This window comes from Diorhabda carinulata, chromosome 9, assembly GCF_026250575.1.
Source record: "Diorhabda carinulata isolate Delta chromosome 9, icDioCari1.1, whole genome shotgun sequence".
NCBI classification, from domain to species: domain Eukaryota; kingdom Metazoa; phylum Arthropoda; class Insecta; order Coleoptera; family Chrysomelidae; genus Diorhabda; species Diorhabda carinulata.
In genome coordinates this window covers 23,570,940-23,586,769 of record NC_079468.1, presented here as the reverse complement: position 1 = coordinate 23,586,769, position 15,830 = coordinate 23,570,940, and the positions used below count along the sequence as shown (strand labels likewise).

Below are 15,830 nucleotides of genomic sequence, written 5' to 3'. Positions count from 1 at the left end.
TTTGCAATAATATGATAAAAATTGTGGTTCTGTTTTGAGCATTCGGTAATAGCTCCGTTTAACACCGATTCTGTTCTAATAGTTCTAGACTTTTGACAGGTATCAGCTGCTCTGTTTATTTCAGATTGACGGATTGTTTACAGATTGTAGATGGCACTAGAGTATAAATATGTCAAATTACGATCCATCACAAATGTCTATTTTTATTTTATTCATGTTTTATTCATAGAAGTGGTAGGTTGTAGTAAGATGTGTTGTAAACATAGAATCCAGCGAAACGAAATTAATTTTTTCGGAGAGAAAATACTTTGTTAGTGATAAAAGAATAATAATTTTAAATAGTTTTTGAAGTACGTGTACCGTACCTATATTGGATAACTTTTAGAAACATTTACGAGGTAAGACTGAAATATTTAAATATAATATTAGATTTTATATTTATCGATGCTCAATTAGAGGCAAGGAAGTGGATATATTTTTATATCCACTAGTCAAATTAGTGGCACAAGAAAATTTGGTAATAATTTATCAAAATACGTGGGTAGTTTATAGACAAGCTTTTATTGTTTAACAATCACTGTTCTGAATTGATTAGTAGTTTATAACTTCATTAATTCCTACTTTTATCGATACTTATTGTTTTTATAATTTATTATCAACTTATTTTTGTATTTAAAAGTTGATTTAGTTTTGGTTAGTTACGGACGATATTGTTTTATAATTTCTATATTAGTTAAGTTGAATTTTGGTTATGAATTCACATTCTTCGATTTTTTTATTTTCTGTTTTCTAATTTATTTCAAAAATTTCACACCAAACTTCACATAGCAATTCTATTTACCATGATTTGTCGGTACAACTTCCCATTGACAAAATATCAATATTTGGATAGTTTCCACCCTATTTTCTTTTGTTTTATTAACTTAGTGGTTGTATGGGAAAGCTCGAATAATTATTATGGGGTTATGTTCATAATTATTTTGTTTATTTATCATTTAGTATTGAGTATAATTGTGTTTTACATTAAAATTATTTATTTCAAGCTTATTTTTCTTATAGTTTGCAACTTTGATGATAATTTTTGAAATTGTACGTATAATGAAACATACACACGATTATCAATACAAAAGATTAATTGTAGTAGAGATTAACTTACCTTAATACCTCAAAATAATCACTAAACTATAATATAGGCTTCAAAGTATTCGTAAATATGAAAAATAAAATTGTTAATGGCACAAAAACCTTCCAAAATAAAAAAGAAACTAAAAACGAAAACTAATCAAGACGTAAGTTAACATAACCTCCAAATTTAAACCTTTTCCCTCTGTATAGGGCACTCCTAGTTCAATTTTTGTTTGTCTGTTTCTATAATTTGATGATATATGGGGAAATTATACTTACTCAATAAATTTTTGTATAAAAATCGCAAAAGGATTCAAGTTTTAATTTATCACAGTGTTGCCAGACTTTTTTGACGACTTTCTTTGAGCCCAGTGTAGAAAATTATTTGTATTCTTGAAACTAGTGTTTTAACAACTCAGTATTTTATAAAAGAATTATATATTCGAAATTTTTTATTAAAAATTACAAGAAATATACAAATAATCTTAAGAACCAGATAATTTGTTGATAAAATATTAAGTTAAATTATATTTCGATAAAAATAGGTAGAAACGTCAATATTATTACTAAAATCAAGAATATTTATTAACAAAACATATAAACAACAAACAATATAATCAGAATATTAATTTTTGTCGAATTCGGAATCAATATTTCCAGTAGTAAATGTTTTATTTCAGATTCCTTCATATTAAATGAAATTTTATAATTCTGGCAACGCTGTATCATTAGTGCCACCACTGAACTTTTCATTCCACCAACGCACTGTAGTTTTGCAATAAAGCAGCTTGTTGAACGCGTGTAAATTTTGATTCCCGTGAATTTATGATTGAATTAAAGATCATTTTGAAACGTTATTTTCGGGATTGTAAAAAGTTTTGAATTTTAATGTATGACGTAATTTCCGGAAATGAATTAATCCCTTACATCTCCCACTAGTTAATGTAATTAAAATCCAACTTAGATTGAAAATAACATATTCGGATTAAACACGAATTCGTCCTTTAACGTCAAGACCAACCTTTTTTTTTTATCAAATTACTCATCTGCAAACATTGTTCTCTCGTTTATAATTAAAAAAATCTCACGGGAATATAAATTGCGGTACAGTCGATTATAACCAGAAATGTAATTAATTAAGTCTATTTCTACAGTGTGCAAATTGAATGATTGTAAACATGTTTTATGTGAAATCTAAAAGAACATACATTTATATCTATATAACCCTAGGACACAAACATTTTAGATATATTAATATATACGGTTAAACGATGAAAAAATTTAACAAAAACAAGAATTATACGAGGATGGTTCATTGTAAAATTAATTCGATATGGAAAATACAACATTTGCCTCAATTAGAACCAATTTGGCATTATTGCCAGTATATCCGTTGTCAAATTATGACCATGGTTGTTTAGTCTCGTAATTTCTTAACCTTTCCACAGTCGCAGATTATACGATATCGACGACGTTGCCAGATTTAATATATATGTAAGATAACAGGTTTCGTGTAAAAACTTTCCTTCCCAAACGAAATTATTATACGGGGAAAAATATTTTTTACATCGCGTGAATATTTTAGTGATTTGATTAGTCTAACTACGAGATTTTAATGGCCGACGTGTGGCGTCCATTTTAGATGACGTGTTGCATAAACATATTGAGAATTTAATATCTTTTTGTAGCATTGCGATAAGAGTTAGTGAATTGTCAAGGTTATATTAACCGTTATTGATTATATTTGCGAATATAGCATTTCCTGAATTAGTGAAAATGTTAATAAATAAATTTGAAACTGTAGTTGTCTTAATATGAAGTTATAAAAATGAAATTTAGTGAAATTGCTAATAAAACCATTTGTTTTGTTATACACTGCCGGTCAAAAGTTTTTGCTCATCCCATAATCCATCAATTTAAATTTCAAAATGGTATAGTAGTGACTTATGAACCAAAAATAATTTGTTTACCCATATTATACGAGGGCATGTTTATATTTTGTACTTTGTATTGTATAACTCGCATAAACGAGCCGATTAGTTTATTATTCTTTAATTCTTCGGCGTTTATGATTCGAGTTTAGTCCGTACGATACTTTTTGGACCAAGACATCTTTTTTTTGTAAAATTCGTATACTTGTAAATTTTAAAATCAGTGAAACCAAGACTATATCGATCTAATAAACGATTTTTTCTATTTCAGATTTAATATGGTGCGATATATAGCGAACATATTTCTATTTAGGCTTCTTCTTCCTATAATAATCACGTTATGTAAGTATTAAATTTATTTTGATGACGTTTATTCCAATGCCGCGATAGGCAACTCGAATTCTCATTTCAGCGCCACCTGTTGGTTCATTAGCACCACTAAACGTATATTTCGTCCAATTTTTTTTTTTCGAAACAGTTCGTTGGAATTGTGTCAATCGAAATCATCGAAATTCCGTTGAATTGTTTAGAAAAATCCGCCCAGAATCAATTACGCGTTCACTATATGTCAAATGTCAATACTGCTCTGTGATTGGCTCGACATTATAACCCCTAGCGTCACCTATCGTCAGTTCTATAAACTTATTAGTTGTACTAATGAACCGAGAGAGGACGCTGCGGGTTATTTCCATCTACAGCAACGGAGAGTTTCCGAATTTTTTTCCGTGGTTAGTGGTACACACTATGGGGTGTTTTTCCCTTTTATGTATTGACGTTTTTCTCGAATATATACCTAAAAAAGTGAAATCTCGTGGTTTGAAATTCGAAAGACACTGGAAGAAGATGAAACACGACCAAAACCAGCACCTTGAAGAAGTCATCCAACCAGCAATTGAAGATTGTGACATTAATGATGGATTACGGAAACGTAGAAGTTTGCTGAAGAGCCGTGGAGCTTCAATTCACTCTTGACGAAGATCTAGTCATGAAGAAGTCTTGGACAAAGACGAATTGTAATCACCAGGGGTGCAGGAAGCTTTCCAAGATACTAAGGAAGACTAGGAAAAAGATCTAGACACTTCTTGGAGTCTATAGACTAGTCCAAATGAATAAAGAAAACGTAGAAGTTTGCTGAAGAGCCGTGGAGCTTCAGTTCACTCTTGACGAAGATCTAGTCATGAAGAAGTCTTGGACAAAGACGAATTGTAATCACCAGGGGTGCAGGAAGCTCTCCAAGATACTAAGGAAGACTAGGAAAGAGATCTAGACACTTCTTGGAGTCTATAGACTAGTCCAAATGAATAAAGGAAACGTGCTGAAGAGCCGTGGAGCTTCAGTTCACTCTTGACGAAGATCTAGTCATGAAGAAGTCTTGGACAAAGACGAATTGTAATCACCAGGGGTGCAGGAAGCTTTCCAAGATACTAAGGAAGACTAGGAAAAAGATCTAGACACTTCTTGGAGTCTATAGACTAGTCCAAATGAATAAAGAAAACGTAGAAGTTTGCTGAAGAGCCGTGGAGCTTCAGTTCACTCTTGACGAAGATCTAGTCATGGAGAAGTCTTGGACAAAGACGAATTGAACTCACTAGGGGTGCAGGAAGCTCTCCAAGATACTAAGGAAGACTAGGAAAGAGATCTAGAGACTATAGACTAGTCCAAATGAATAAAGGAAACGTGCTGAAGAGCCGTGGAGCTTCAGTTCACTCTTGACGAAGATCTAGTCATGGAGAAGTCCTAAACCAAAACGAGCTGAACTATCCAGGGGTATAGAAGTTCTCCAAGATCCTAAAGCAGACCAGAAGAGTCTGTAGATTAGTCCACATGAAGAAAGGAAACGTAGAAGTTTGCTGAAGAGCCGTGGATCTCCATGTAATTTTGGACGAGGCACTTCTATATCGAGTCGTGAGGTGGAAACCAAAACGAAGAAGATGACAATGGTAGAAACCCAAGCTATCACCTCTCCAAGAAAGCCACAGTAGAAGAAGGCTATGGAAAATTTTATAATTCCCCAAAATACCCTAAAGTAGGGCGGCATAGATTTGGTCAGACTTAAACCCAATTTTTTTTAAGTAAATATCAATATTCTTTCCTCGGTTACATTTATAAATCACCCCGTATATACTCGTACTATTTATAAATATCAATTCTATTAAATAAAATTTCAAAATACGAAAATATTTTTTTTCATTTTTCCATATGGTTTCGTTTAATTTTCATCTTCCTTGTATATGTAAATTCTTGATATGAAACTGCTTAATATTCGATGCTTCCATAACGTACATTTCATGTTGTAAACAAATATTATTTATAAGGTTAATCAATTTTGTTCTTGTTTCAAACTTATCTTTTAACCCCCGTATTATGAAATTAGAATGTTTTTCAAAATTGTTTTCATTATTAAGAATGTATTCCAACAAATTCCAAATAACAAATATAATTGGCAATGAAAATGATTACTTCAAATGTCATGATAAGTTGCCTCGTATTATAATATTCATGACATCATTATGTTATTAGTGACTAATTCATTTGACAGATTTATTTTTTTGTTCGTGTTTGATATAATGGAAAATTCGTTACTATGTGATTTAAATAGAATTTTGTATTTATTAAATATAAAAACGAGTTAAAAAGAAATACAGATTATCCTGTATGTTATGCTAAGATTTTTATCACGTATATTTTAAATAATTCTCACCTATAGACGGAAGTCGAGGTGATATGAGTCATGGTTGCCGAATAAACAACATGGCGAATTAGACGTTGCCAAATGTATTATAAATATTATGTAAATAGGATTATTCGACAATTTAGGACAATAATATTAATTAATTTGAGAAATATATACGTAAATGATTTTCATAGATCGAAAAAATGTCTATTTCTATAAACCGTTCGTAGATTTTTGTATAACTAACGATATTATATTCCATAATAATTTAGGGTTATGATTTTCTGCTATGACATTTCCTCTTAATCATTAAGGTGTGTAGAAAATGGAATAACGCGACGTATATTCCGGTTGTCGTGATTCCCTTTCCCCTTATGCCTCCTTCGCTTGATTTGGGGCTAAAATAAAATGCCACAGCCCTAATAAAAAAAAAGTCGGTCACACGAGTCAGATAGCGAGCAATTAGGGCGGGGAATAGTGCGAGGACGAAGAAAAGAATGAAATTAATCATTGTTGATAATTTATAGATACGAGGGATAATCGATTTGTTCCGAATTCAATATATCTACAAATAATTATTTGTCGTCTTGAATCCAGTCACAGATACGTCATTGCTATAGATCGAGTAGGCTTAGATACAGTTGTGCATCCGCCATATTCTCATATTTTAACGATATTGCGTTCCGACTTCTATTTTATTATAATTAAAAAATAATTATATATAAATCAGTTAATTATCAATATAACGTTTGGTTATTTAAATAAATGTTATAAATTAATCGCGTTTTTATGACAAAAACTATTAAATGGAAATATTGACAGAATAAACATCCACAAATGAACGATTATGATGACGTGATCACAAATTTACATTGAAAAATGGCCTACAAATGACGTGACTCGGTACGGGGATATTTTAGGTAAATGAAAAGGTAGACCGAGTACATAATATAACTGGGGACGGGGATATTTTAGGTAAATGAAAAGGTAGACCGTGTACATAATATAACTGGGGTCGGGGATATTATAGGTAAATGAAAAGGTAGACCAAGTACATAATATATATCGTGATAATTTTTAATCCATTGATATAAGAATGCACCAACTGGGGACGGGGATATTTTAGGTAAATGAAAAGGTAGACCGTGTACATAATATAACTGGGGACGGGGATATTTTAGGTAAATGAAAAGGTAGACCGAGTACATAATATATATCGTGATAATTTTTAATCCATTGATATAAGAATGCACCAACTGGGGACGGGGATATTTTAGGTAAATGAAAAGGTAGACCGAGTACATAATATATATCGTGATAATTTTTAATCCGTTGAGATAAGAATGCGCCAACTCGGTACGGGGATATTTTAGGTAAACGAAAAGGTAGATTTATGTTTTTAATTCTATAATTGAAATTCCGAGCTGCACAATTTTCCGTCACGAGTTGTCTAATCTTCATAACAACCACGATTACGAGTTGGTACATCGTAACGAGTTGGCGCACGCTCCGTTAGTCACTGTATTAATTTCTTTAAATTTTCAGGTATACTGTTCCGGCCAACCCTTTTCTCATCAATTTATCTAATATTCATGTTACTTATACCATTCGTTTCCTTACCATCGACGGATTCAATGAAAGGAACAACTGGAATATTCATAAAAGTATTATTGGGCGTTTCGACGAGTTTAACACTAATACAAGCAGCCTTTCAAATAGCCCTGGTTATAGTAAAACCTTACGGACAATTTTTAGATGTACGTAAATCAAATTCAGTCGAAATGAAAATCGTTTCGATACAATTTTCTTATTCAATTTCAAAATGATTTATTAAGTATAAACGCGGATCACGAAAAAAAAATATCTTTATCATCGAAATCGTTTGGAGGACGTACCAGGAATTCTTAAAAACGGGCTCTGTTGTCGACGCGCCGCCTTCTTGATAACTGGTATCTGTCACAACTAAAAAAACAAATTTCAGTAAAAATTTTTAATTCTATAAATCAATTCAATCGTGTACGGAAATCGAAAACTAAATAAATTTTTCCAATTTCAAATTAATTAGCTTTGTTCGCGAATTCGATTCCGAATCAGTTTGGGGACCGATCGCGTGCGCACTTTCGAAATTATCGTTCGCGGGAAAGAGAAATCCGCGATCGCGGATTCGGAATCGGATTTTCGAACAAAACTAGACGCTACGATAAATAGTTTTGTTCGAGAATCCGATTCCGGACCAGCGATCGAGGATTTCTCTTCGATTGGTTCCCAAACTGATTTGGAATCGGATTCTCGAACAAAACTAGACGCTACGATAAATAGTTTTGTTCGAGAATCCGATTCCAAATCAGTTTGGGAACCGATCGAAGAGAAATCCTCGATCGCGGATTCGGAATCGGATTCTCGAACAAAATTAGACACTACGATAAATAGTTTTGTTCGAGAATCCGATTCCGGACCAGCGATCGAGGATTTCTCTTCGATTGGTTCCCAAACTGATTTGGAATCGGATTCTCGAACAAAACTAGACGCTACGATAAATAGTTTTGTTCGAGAATCCGATTCCAAATCAGTTTGGGAACCGATCGAAGAGAAATCCTCGATCGCGGATTCGGAATCGGATTCTCGAACAAAATTAGACACTACGATAAATAGTTTTGTTCGAGAATCCGATTCCGGACCAGCGATCGAGGATTTCTCTTCGATTGGTTCCCAAACTGATTTGGAATCGGATTCTCGAACAAAACTAGACGCTACGATAAATAGTTTTGTTCGAGAATCCGATTCCAAATCAGTTTGGGAACCGATCGAAGAGAAATCCTCGATCGCGGATTCGGAATCGGATTCTCGAACAAAATTAGACACTACGATAAATAGTTTTGTTCGAGAATCCGATTCCGGACCAGCGATCGAGGATTTCTCTTCGATTGGTTCCCAGACTGATTTGGAATCGGATTCTCGAACAAAACTAGACGCTACGATAAATAGTTTTGTTCGAGAATCCGATTCCAAATCAGTTTGGGAACCGATCGAAGAGAAATCCTCGATCGCGGATTCGGAATCGGATTCTCGAACAAAATTAGACACTACGATAAATAGTTTTGTTCGAGAATCCGATTCCGGACCAGCGATCGAGGATTTCTCTTCGATTGGTTCCCAGACTGATTTGGAATCGGATTCTCGAACAAAACTAGACGCTACGATAAATAGTTTTGTTCGAGAATCCGATTCCAAATCAGTTTGGGAACCGATCGAAGAGAAATCCTCGATCGCGGATTCGGAATCGGATTCTCGAACAAAATTAGACACTACGATAAATAGTTTTGTTCGAGAATCCGATTCCGGACCAGCGATCGAGGATTTCTCTTCGATCGGTTCCCAAACTGATACGGAACCGCGAACACAGCACCGTAGTCCTTTAACGACGTCCATTTTATAGGAGAATCCGAAGTTAGAGGAAATCCTCTTTTACATCGGCTTAGCCAAATTGAACGGCCTAACCGGAACCTACATATTAATATGGATAGGACCGGAAATAGGCATGTTTTTAACGTCATTGGTGTTGTTGTTCGCATTAAAAAAACTGAATCCAATAGAAGAAGTTATTTTGGAGAGTCAAGCAGGAGTTGTCGACGTAACAATAAGAGTACCTCAATCTACGGATTACGCCCAATACTTAATCGCAGTTGGTACGACAAATTATCATTCGAACGGGTGTTTCTAATACTCATTTCGGTTTTAATATTCAGGTCGGTATGCGACGTTGATACTTCTGTGTTTGGCCGGAGTTGTGAGACCGTCTATCGAAGGTGGAGTTTATTATTCGATATTTTTGGGAGTAGCCACTTGGTGGGCGTGTTACAAACAATTGAAAAGAGGATTCGCGATACTACTCAGATGCATTATACCGCTCGTAATATTACACATGTCCGCTCTTTACGCCGTTAACTTCAAAATTATCCAAAAATATCTACCAGAAGATGGCGGATGTGCGAGGTACGCGCGCAATTAACGATTTCCTTTGTTTTTTTGTTTATCGGTTGGTTATTTCAGGTATTTCGATTTGGCGCCTTTCGTTACAACGATCGATTCTTCGACCGTTGGTAATGCGACCAATTCCTCCACCAATTCCACGTTAATAATGGACGAAAGGAGTTTCTATTATTATTTTAATAGGGACATTACGTTTTATATTTATCCTGTTATTCTCTATTTATTATTTTACTTATTAGTGCTCGAGAGTAAGGAACTCATGAAGCCTGAGGTACGTTTCTACTTATTTATCAATATCTTTATTATCGTTATTAATTTTATATGTTGTTTTCGACTAACGCATGTTCTACTAATGGAAAACGTCGAAATATCGGATGAGTACGTGCGGTTATCGTTTTTTTCCATGATTCCATTTCGTTATCTTCGTGATATGTTTCGTTTCTTTCCACCAAACAAGCTCCACTATCTCACATTGCGAAAACTGCCTCCTAACCTCATTTTCTGGTTTGATATTGATAGTTTCTTTGATTTCTCGTGGTTTATCTTCTAATCTCTTTCCTCCGATCTTAAAAAACCGTCCAAAATCTCTTTTTTTTTGTAATCGATTAATCGAATCCATTGTCTAATGTCTTCTTCTCTTTACTCTGGACATTAAACCATATAAACACCATGAAACATTAACGGACTCTGTATTTGCAGCAACTGCAACCTCAAATTTCAAAAACAGCTCCTAGGACACTGTTGTCAACGTTCACTGATGATACAGTAGTGATTTTATCGAATAAATATCCAACTGAATCATCAAATAATCTTAAAAATAGTCGAATTTCCTAGAATTATGGTTAAATAAACGAAAAGTACGAGTAAACAGATAAATCGAACGGTCTTAAAAAGATAATATGAACTAAATTGAACTTACGCGAGGACTAGGTTGATAGAAACCGAAATTACGTTCATAATATCGTTAAACATTTAAAAGTTAGTTTAAAGATTTAATGTAAACAAACACTTCGTATAAATAAACAAAGCATGGAGTAATTTGGGATAAATATCTCAAAGAAAGATTGGTGGATGGACTGAATGAGGCTAAATTTGGTAGGCGTAAGTTCCATAAAGAAAAAAAGCGAATTCTTAAACAATTGCGGCTAACAATTATTATAAATTCGTTCGACGAGATCAAAATTTCAATACGATTGTTGTCAAATTAATGCCAATATGAACTAAGTTGAACTTATGAGAGGACTAGTTTGATAAAAACCGAAATTGCGTTCATAATATCGTTAAACATTTAAAAGTTAGTTTAAAGATTTAATGTAAACAAACACTTCGTATAAATAAACAAAGCGTGGAGTAATTTGGGATAAATATCTCAAGGAAAGATTGGTGGATGGACTGAATGAGGCTAAATTTGGTAGGCGTAAGTTCCATAAAGAAAAAAAGCGAATTCTTAAACAATTGCGGCCAATAATTATTATAAATTCGTTCGACGAGACCAAAATTTCAATACAATTGTTGTCAAATTAATTTCAATATGAACTAAGTTGAACTTACGAGAGGACTAGGTTGATAAAAACCGAAATTACGTTCATAATATCGTTAAACATTTAAAAGTTAGTTTAAAGATTTAATGTAAACAAACACTTCGTATAAATAAACAAAGCGTGGAGTAATTTGGGATAAATATCTCAAGGAAAGATTGGTGGATGGACTGAATGAGGCTAAATTTGGTAGGCGTAAGTTCCATAAAGAAAAAAAGCGAATTCTTAAACAATTGCGGCCAATAATTATTATAAATTCGTTCGACGAGATCAAAATTTCAATACGATTGTTGTCAAATTAATGCCAATATGAACTAAGTTGAACTTATGAGAGGACTAGGTTGATAAAAACCGAAATTACGTTCATAATATCGTTAAACATTTAAAAGTTAGTTTAAAGATTTAATGTAAACAAACACTTCGTATAAATAAACAAAGCGTGGAGTAATTTGGGATAAATATCTCAAGGAAAGATTGGTGGATGGACTGAATGAGGCTAAATTTGGTAGGCGTAAGTTCCATAAAGAAAAAAAGCGAATTCTTAAACAATTGCGGCTAACAATTATTATAAATTCGTTCGACGAGATCAAAATTTCAATACGATTGTTGTCAAATTAATGCCAATATGAACTAAGTTGAACTTACGAGAGGACTAGGTTGATAAAAACCGAAATTACGTTCATAATATCGTTAAACATTTAAAAGTTAGTTTAAAGATTTATGTAAACAAACACTTCGTATAATTAAACAAACCGTGAATTGTTTGTTACTAGTTTCAGATAAACAGATGTCAAAAAAGAAAATATATAGAGATAGTTATAAGTCATATAAAATCGTTGTATAGAATTATGTACATAAATGTATTGTAAATTAGATCGAAACCATTGTCAGTTATATTATGATCGTTTTCGTAGTGGGATTGTGGCAAAATTAAACGCCAAAGTGTACTAATTCTATTATATTTCCGGCTTTCATTAGATTGTGGGCGGCTAAGCACATAACCCTTCAGATAGGCTCGTCGTGTCCTGAAATTATATTTTTATATTGTACTTGACCGTAATTTCAGTACCAGATGACGTATACGTAAGGACACGACGAGCCTATCTGAAGGATTATGTGCTTGGCCGCCCACAATTTAATGAAAGCCGGAAATATAATAGAATTAGTACACTTTGGTGTTTCATTGCCACGTTCCCACTAAAAAAACACTCATAATATAACTTACAATGGTTTTGGACTAATTTCCAACACATTTATGTACATAATTCTATACAACGATTTTATATGACTTATCTCTATATATTTTCTTTTTTGACATCTGTTTATCTCAGACTAGTAACAAACAATTCACGCTTTGTTTAATTATACGAAGTGTTTAGTTACATAAATCTTTAAACTAACTTTTAATTGTTTAACGATATTATGAACGTAATTTCGGTTTTTATCAACCTAGTCCTCTCGTAAGTTCAACTTAGTTCATATTGGCATTAATTTGACAACAATCGTATTGAAATTTTGGTCTCGTCGAACGAATTTATAATAATTATTGGCCGCAATTGTTTAAAAATTCGCTTTTTTTCTTTGTGGTACTTTTGCCTACCAAATTTAGCCTCATTCAGTCCCCCCACCAATTTTTCCTTGAGTTATTTATCCCAAATTAGTTCACGCTTTGTTTATTTATACAAATTGTTTGTTTACATAAATCTTTAAACTAACTTTTAAATGTTTAACGATATTATCAACGTAATTTCGGTTTTTATCAAACTAGTCCTCGCGTAAGTTCAATTTAGTTCATATTATCTTTTTAAAACCGTTCGATTTATGTGTTTACTCGTACTTTTCGTTTATTTAACCATAATTCCGGGAAATTCGACAGTTTTTAAGATTTTTTTGATTGGATATTATTGTGGAGCTTATTTATCATGGAAAAAACGACGACCGCACGTACTGCCGAGGAAATTTACAATAAAAATAATGGTTATTTAATTCTTGAATTCAGATCTTGGCATCGACGTCGTTTTTATATTAACTTGTGAGATCTAACCCCCCCTTTTTTAGCCGAAAAAGAAGATGATCGGATCTTTTTCCGCTACCGATGGCATGTCTAGAAAAGTATCTGCGAGATTATCAAAGCAAAAATTATTAACCCCGACAGCTGCTCAAAAATGGCAGAAAGCTTCTCGCAAAGTTCGAGTAAGCAACAACTGGAATCAATTTTATTTTTTTTTTTTTTTAATTTTTTCGCCATAATTTTCATCAAAATTTCAAAAAACTAACCTAACTTTTTTCGTTCTTCGAATATTTTGATTTAGAAAACCGCGCCGCGAGGTAACGAGCGTCGAATTTTGGTGAAAATTATCATTAAAACATTTTATTATTATCATTCGGTGCACATTTTTTTTCCTGGTGGCTTACCATTTACTAACCTCTATTTTCGTTCGTTCCATTTGTTTTACTAATTTTTAATGCTTAGCTTTTTATTTATTTATTTTTAGATGGCTTTAAACAAAGAACTCGCTGAACCCACAGAATCGACCCCCGTATGTATTTCGTTTCTTTTCATTTTTATTCGCTTCAGCATATTATTAAATGTTAGGTTATGTTCTTTACTAATAGGATTTAAACCGTCAAACAATTGATAATTTCCTGTCAATTTTGCACCATAATAAAATATAAACTTTGAAAGTGGCAGTTAAAAATTTTAATACAATAAACGGTCACCATATTTCTATTTCTGTTTGCTCTGGTATGTGAAGGGTCTTAGTGTGCAAAGTAATTTGCAAAATCACATAAGGTATGGGGGGATTTACCCCTTAAATAATCATCTAAAAGATGATTAAGTATGAGGAGATCTGGTACTCCGAAAGCACTTTGGTGTTGATCAAACTTGAAGACATGGAATTCCACAATAAATGGGAGGAAAATGCATGAAAACTGTTTGGTATTACTTGATGTCAAAGCAGGATTTGTTTGGTGGTGATTCTTTTCCTTTAGACACAGAACGGTACTTAATACGGTGGTGACTGTCTTCTTTTTAACATCTTGGGGCTCCTACAACTTGTTTCCAACTATCTAGTACCTTGGAGTGGTTCATAAACCTGGTGAGGTCAATATACAAAGCAGTAGAATATCACACAAGGTTTGGGGGAATTTTTACCTCAGATAATCATCGAAAAAGATTTTTAAGAATTAGAAGATCTGGTACTTCGTGAGCACTTTGGTGTTGATCACACTTGAAGACATGGAATTCCACAATAAATGGGAGGAAAATGCATGAAAACTTTCGGGTGTTACTTGATGTAAAAGCAGGATTTGTTTGGTGGTGATTCTTTTCCTTTAGACACAGAACGGTACTTAATACGGTGGTGACTTTTTAACATCTTGGGGCTCCTACAACTTGTTTCCAACTATCTAGTACCTTGGAGTCGTTCATAAACATAGCGAGGTAAATATACAGAGCAGTAGAATATCACACAAGGTTTGGGGGAATTTTTACCTCAGATAATCATCGAAAAAGATTTTTAAGAATTAGAAGATCTGGTACTTCGTGAGCACTTTGGTGTTGATCACACTTGAAGACATGGAATTCCACAATAAATGGGAGGAAAATGCATGAAAACTTTCGGGTGTTACTTGATGTAAAAGCAGGATTTGTTTGGTGGTGATTCTTTTCCTTTAGACACAGAACGGTACTTAATACGGTGGTGACTGTCTTCTTTTTAACATCTTGGGGCTCCTACAACTTGTTTCCAACTATCTAGTACCTTGGAGTCGTTCATAAACATAGCGAGGTAAATATACAGAGCAGTAGAATATCACACAAGGTTTGGGGGGATTTTTACCTCAGATAATCATCGAAAAAGATTTTTAAGAATTAGAAGATCTGGTACTCCGAAAGCACTTTGGTGTTGATCACACTTGAAGACATGGAATTCCACAATAAATGGGAGGAAAATGCATGAAAACTTTCGGGTGTTACTTGATATAAAAGCAGGATTTGTTTGGTGGTGATTCTTTTCCTTTAGACACAGAACGGTACTTAATACGGTGGTGACTGTCTTCTTTTTAACATCTTGGGGCTCCTACAACTTGTTTCCAACTATCTAGTACCTTGGAGTCGTTCATAAACCTGGTGTGGTCAATATACAGAGCAGTAGAATATCACACAAGGTTTGGGGGGATTTTTACCTCAGATAATCATCGAAAAAGATTTTTAAGAATTAGAAGATCTGGTACTCCGAAAGCACTTTGGTGTTGATCAAACTTGAAGACATGGAATTCCACAATAAATGGGAGGAAAATGCATGAAAACTTTCGGGTGCTACTTGATGTCAAAGCAGGATTTGTTTGGTGGTGATTCTTTTCCTTTAGACACAGAACGGTACTTAATACGGTGGTGACTGTCTTCTTTTTAACATCTTGGGGCTCCTACAACTTGTTTCCAACTATCTAGTACCTTGGAGTGGTTCATAAACCTAGTGAGGTCAATATACAGAGCAGTAGAATATCACACAAGTTTTGGGGGAATTTTTACCTCAGATAATCATCGAAAAAGATTTTTAAGAATTAGAA

General features: G+C 33.6%; 1 protein-coding gene across 27 annotated transcripts in view; it reads left to right on the top strand.

The window, feature by feature from the left end:
* Positions 1-156: 156 nt before the first annotated feature.
* The window catches only part of LOC130897908 (piezo-type mechanosensitive ion channel component), a 61,932-nt gene continuing 46,258 nt past the window's right edge, over positions 157-15,830 (top strand). For 14 of the 27 annotated variants that reach the window (XM_057806882.1, XM_057806876.1, XM_057806881.1 and 11 more), the window contains exons 1-8: positions 157-398; positions 3,328-3,398; positions 7,276-7,487; positions 9,167-9,416; positions 9,477-9,723; positions 9,781-9,991; positions 13,317-13,451; positions 13,754-13,798. In XM_057806882.1, coding sequence (XP_057662865.1) covers positions 3,335-3,398; positions 7,276-7,487; positions 9,167-9,416; positions 9,477-9,723; positions 9,781-9,991; positions 13,317-13,451; positions 13,754-13,798 — 1,164 coding nt within the window. In that variant the 5' untranslated portion in view covers positions 157-398; positions 3,328-3,334. The remainder of the gene's footprint in view (positions 399-3,327; positions 3,399-7,275; positions 7,488-9,166; positions 9,417-9,476; positions 9,724-9,780; positions 9,992-13,316; positions 13,452-13,753; positions 13,799-15,830) is intronic. The other 13 variants (XM_057806888.1, XM_057806872.1, XM_057806886.1 and 10 more) reach the window with 3 other exon arrangements.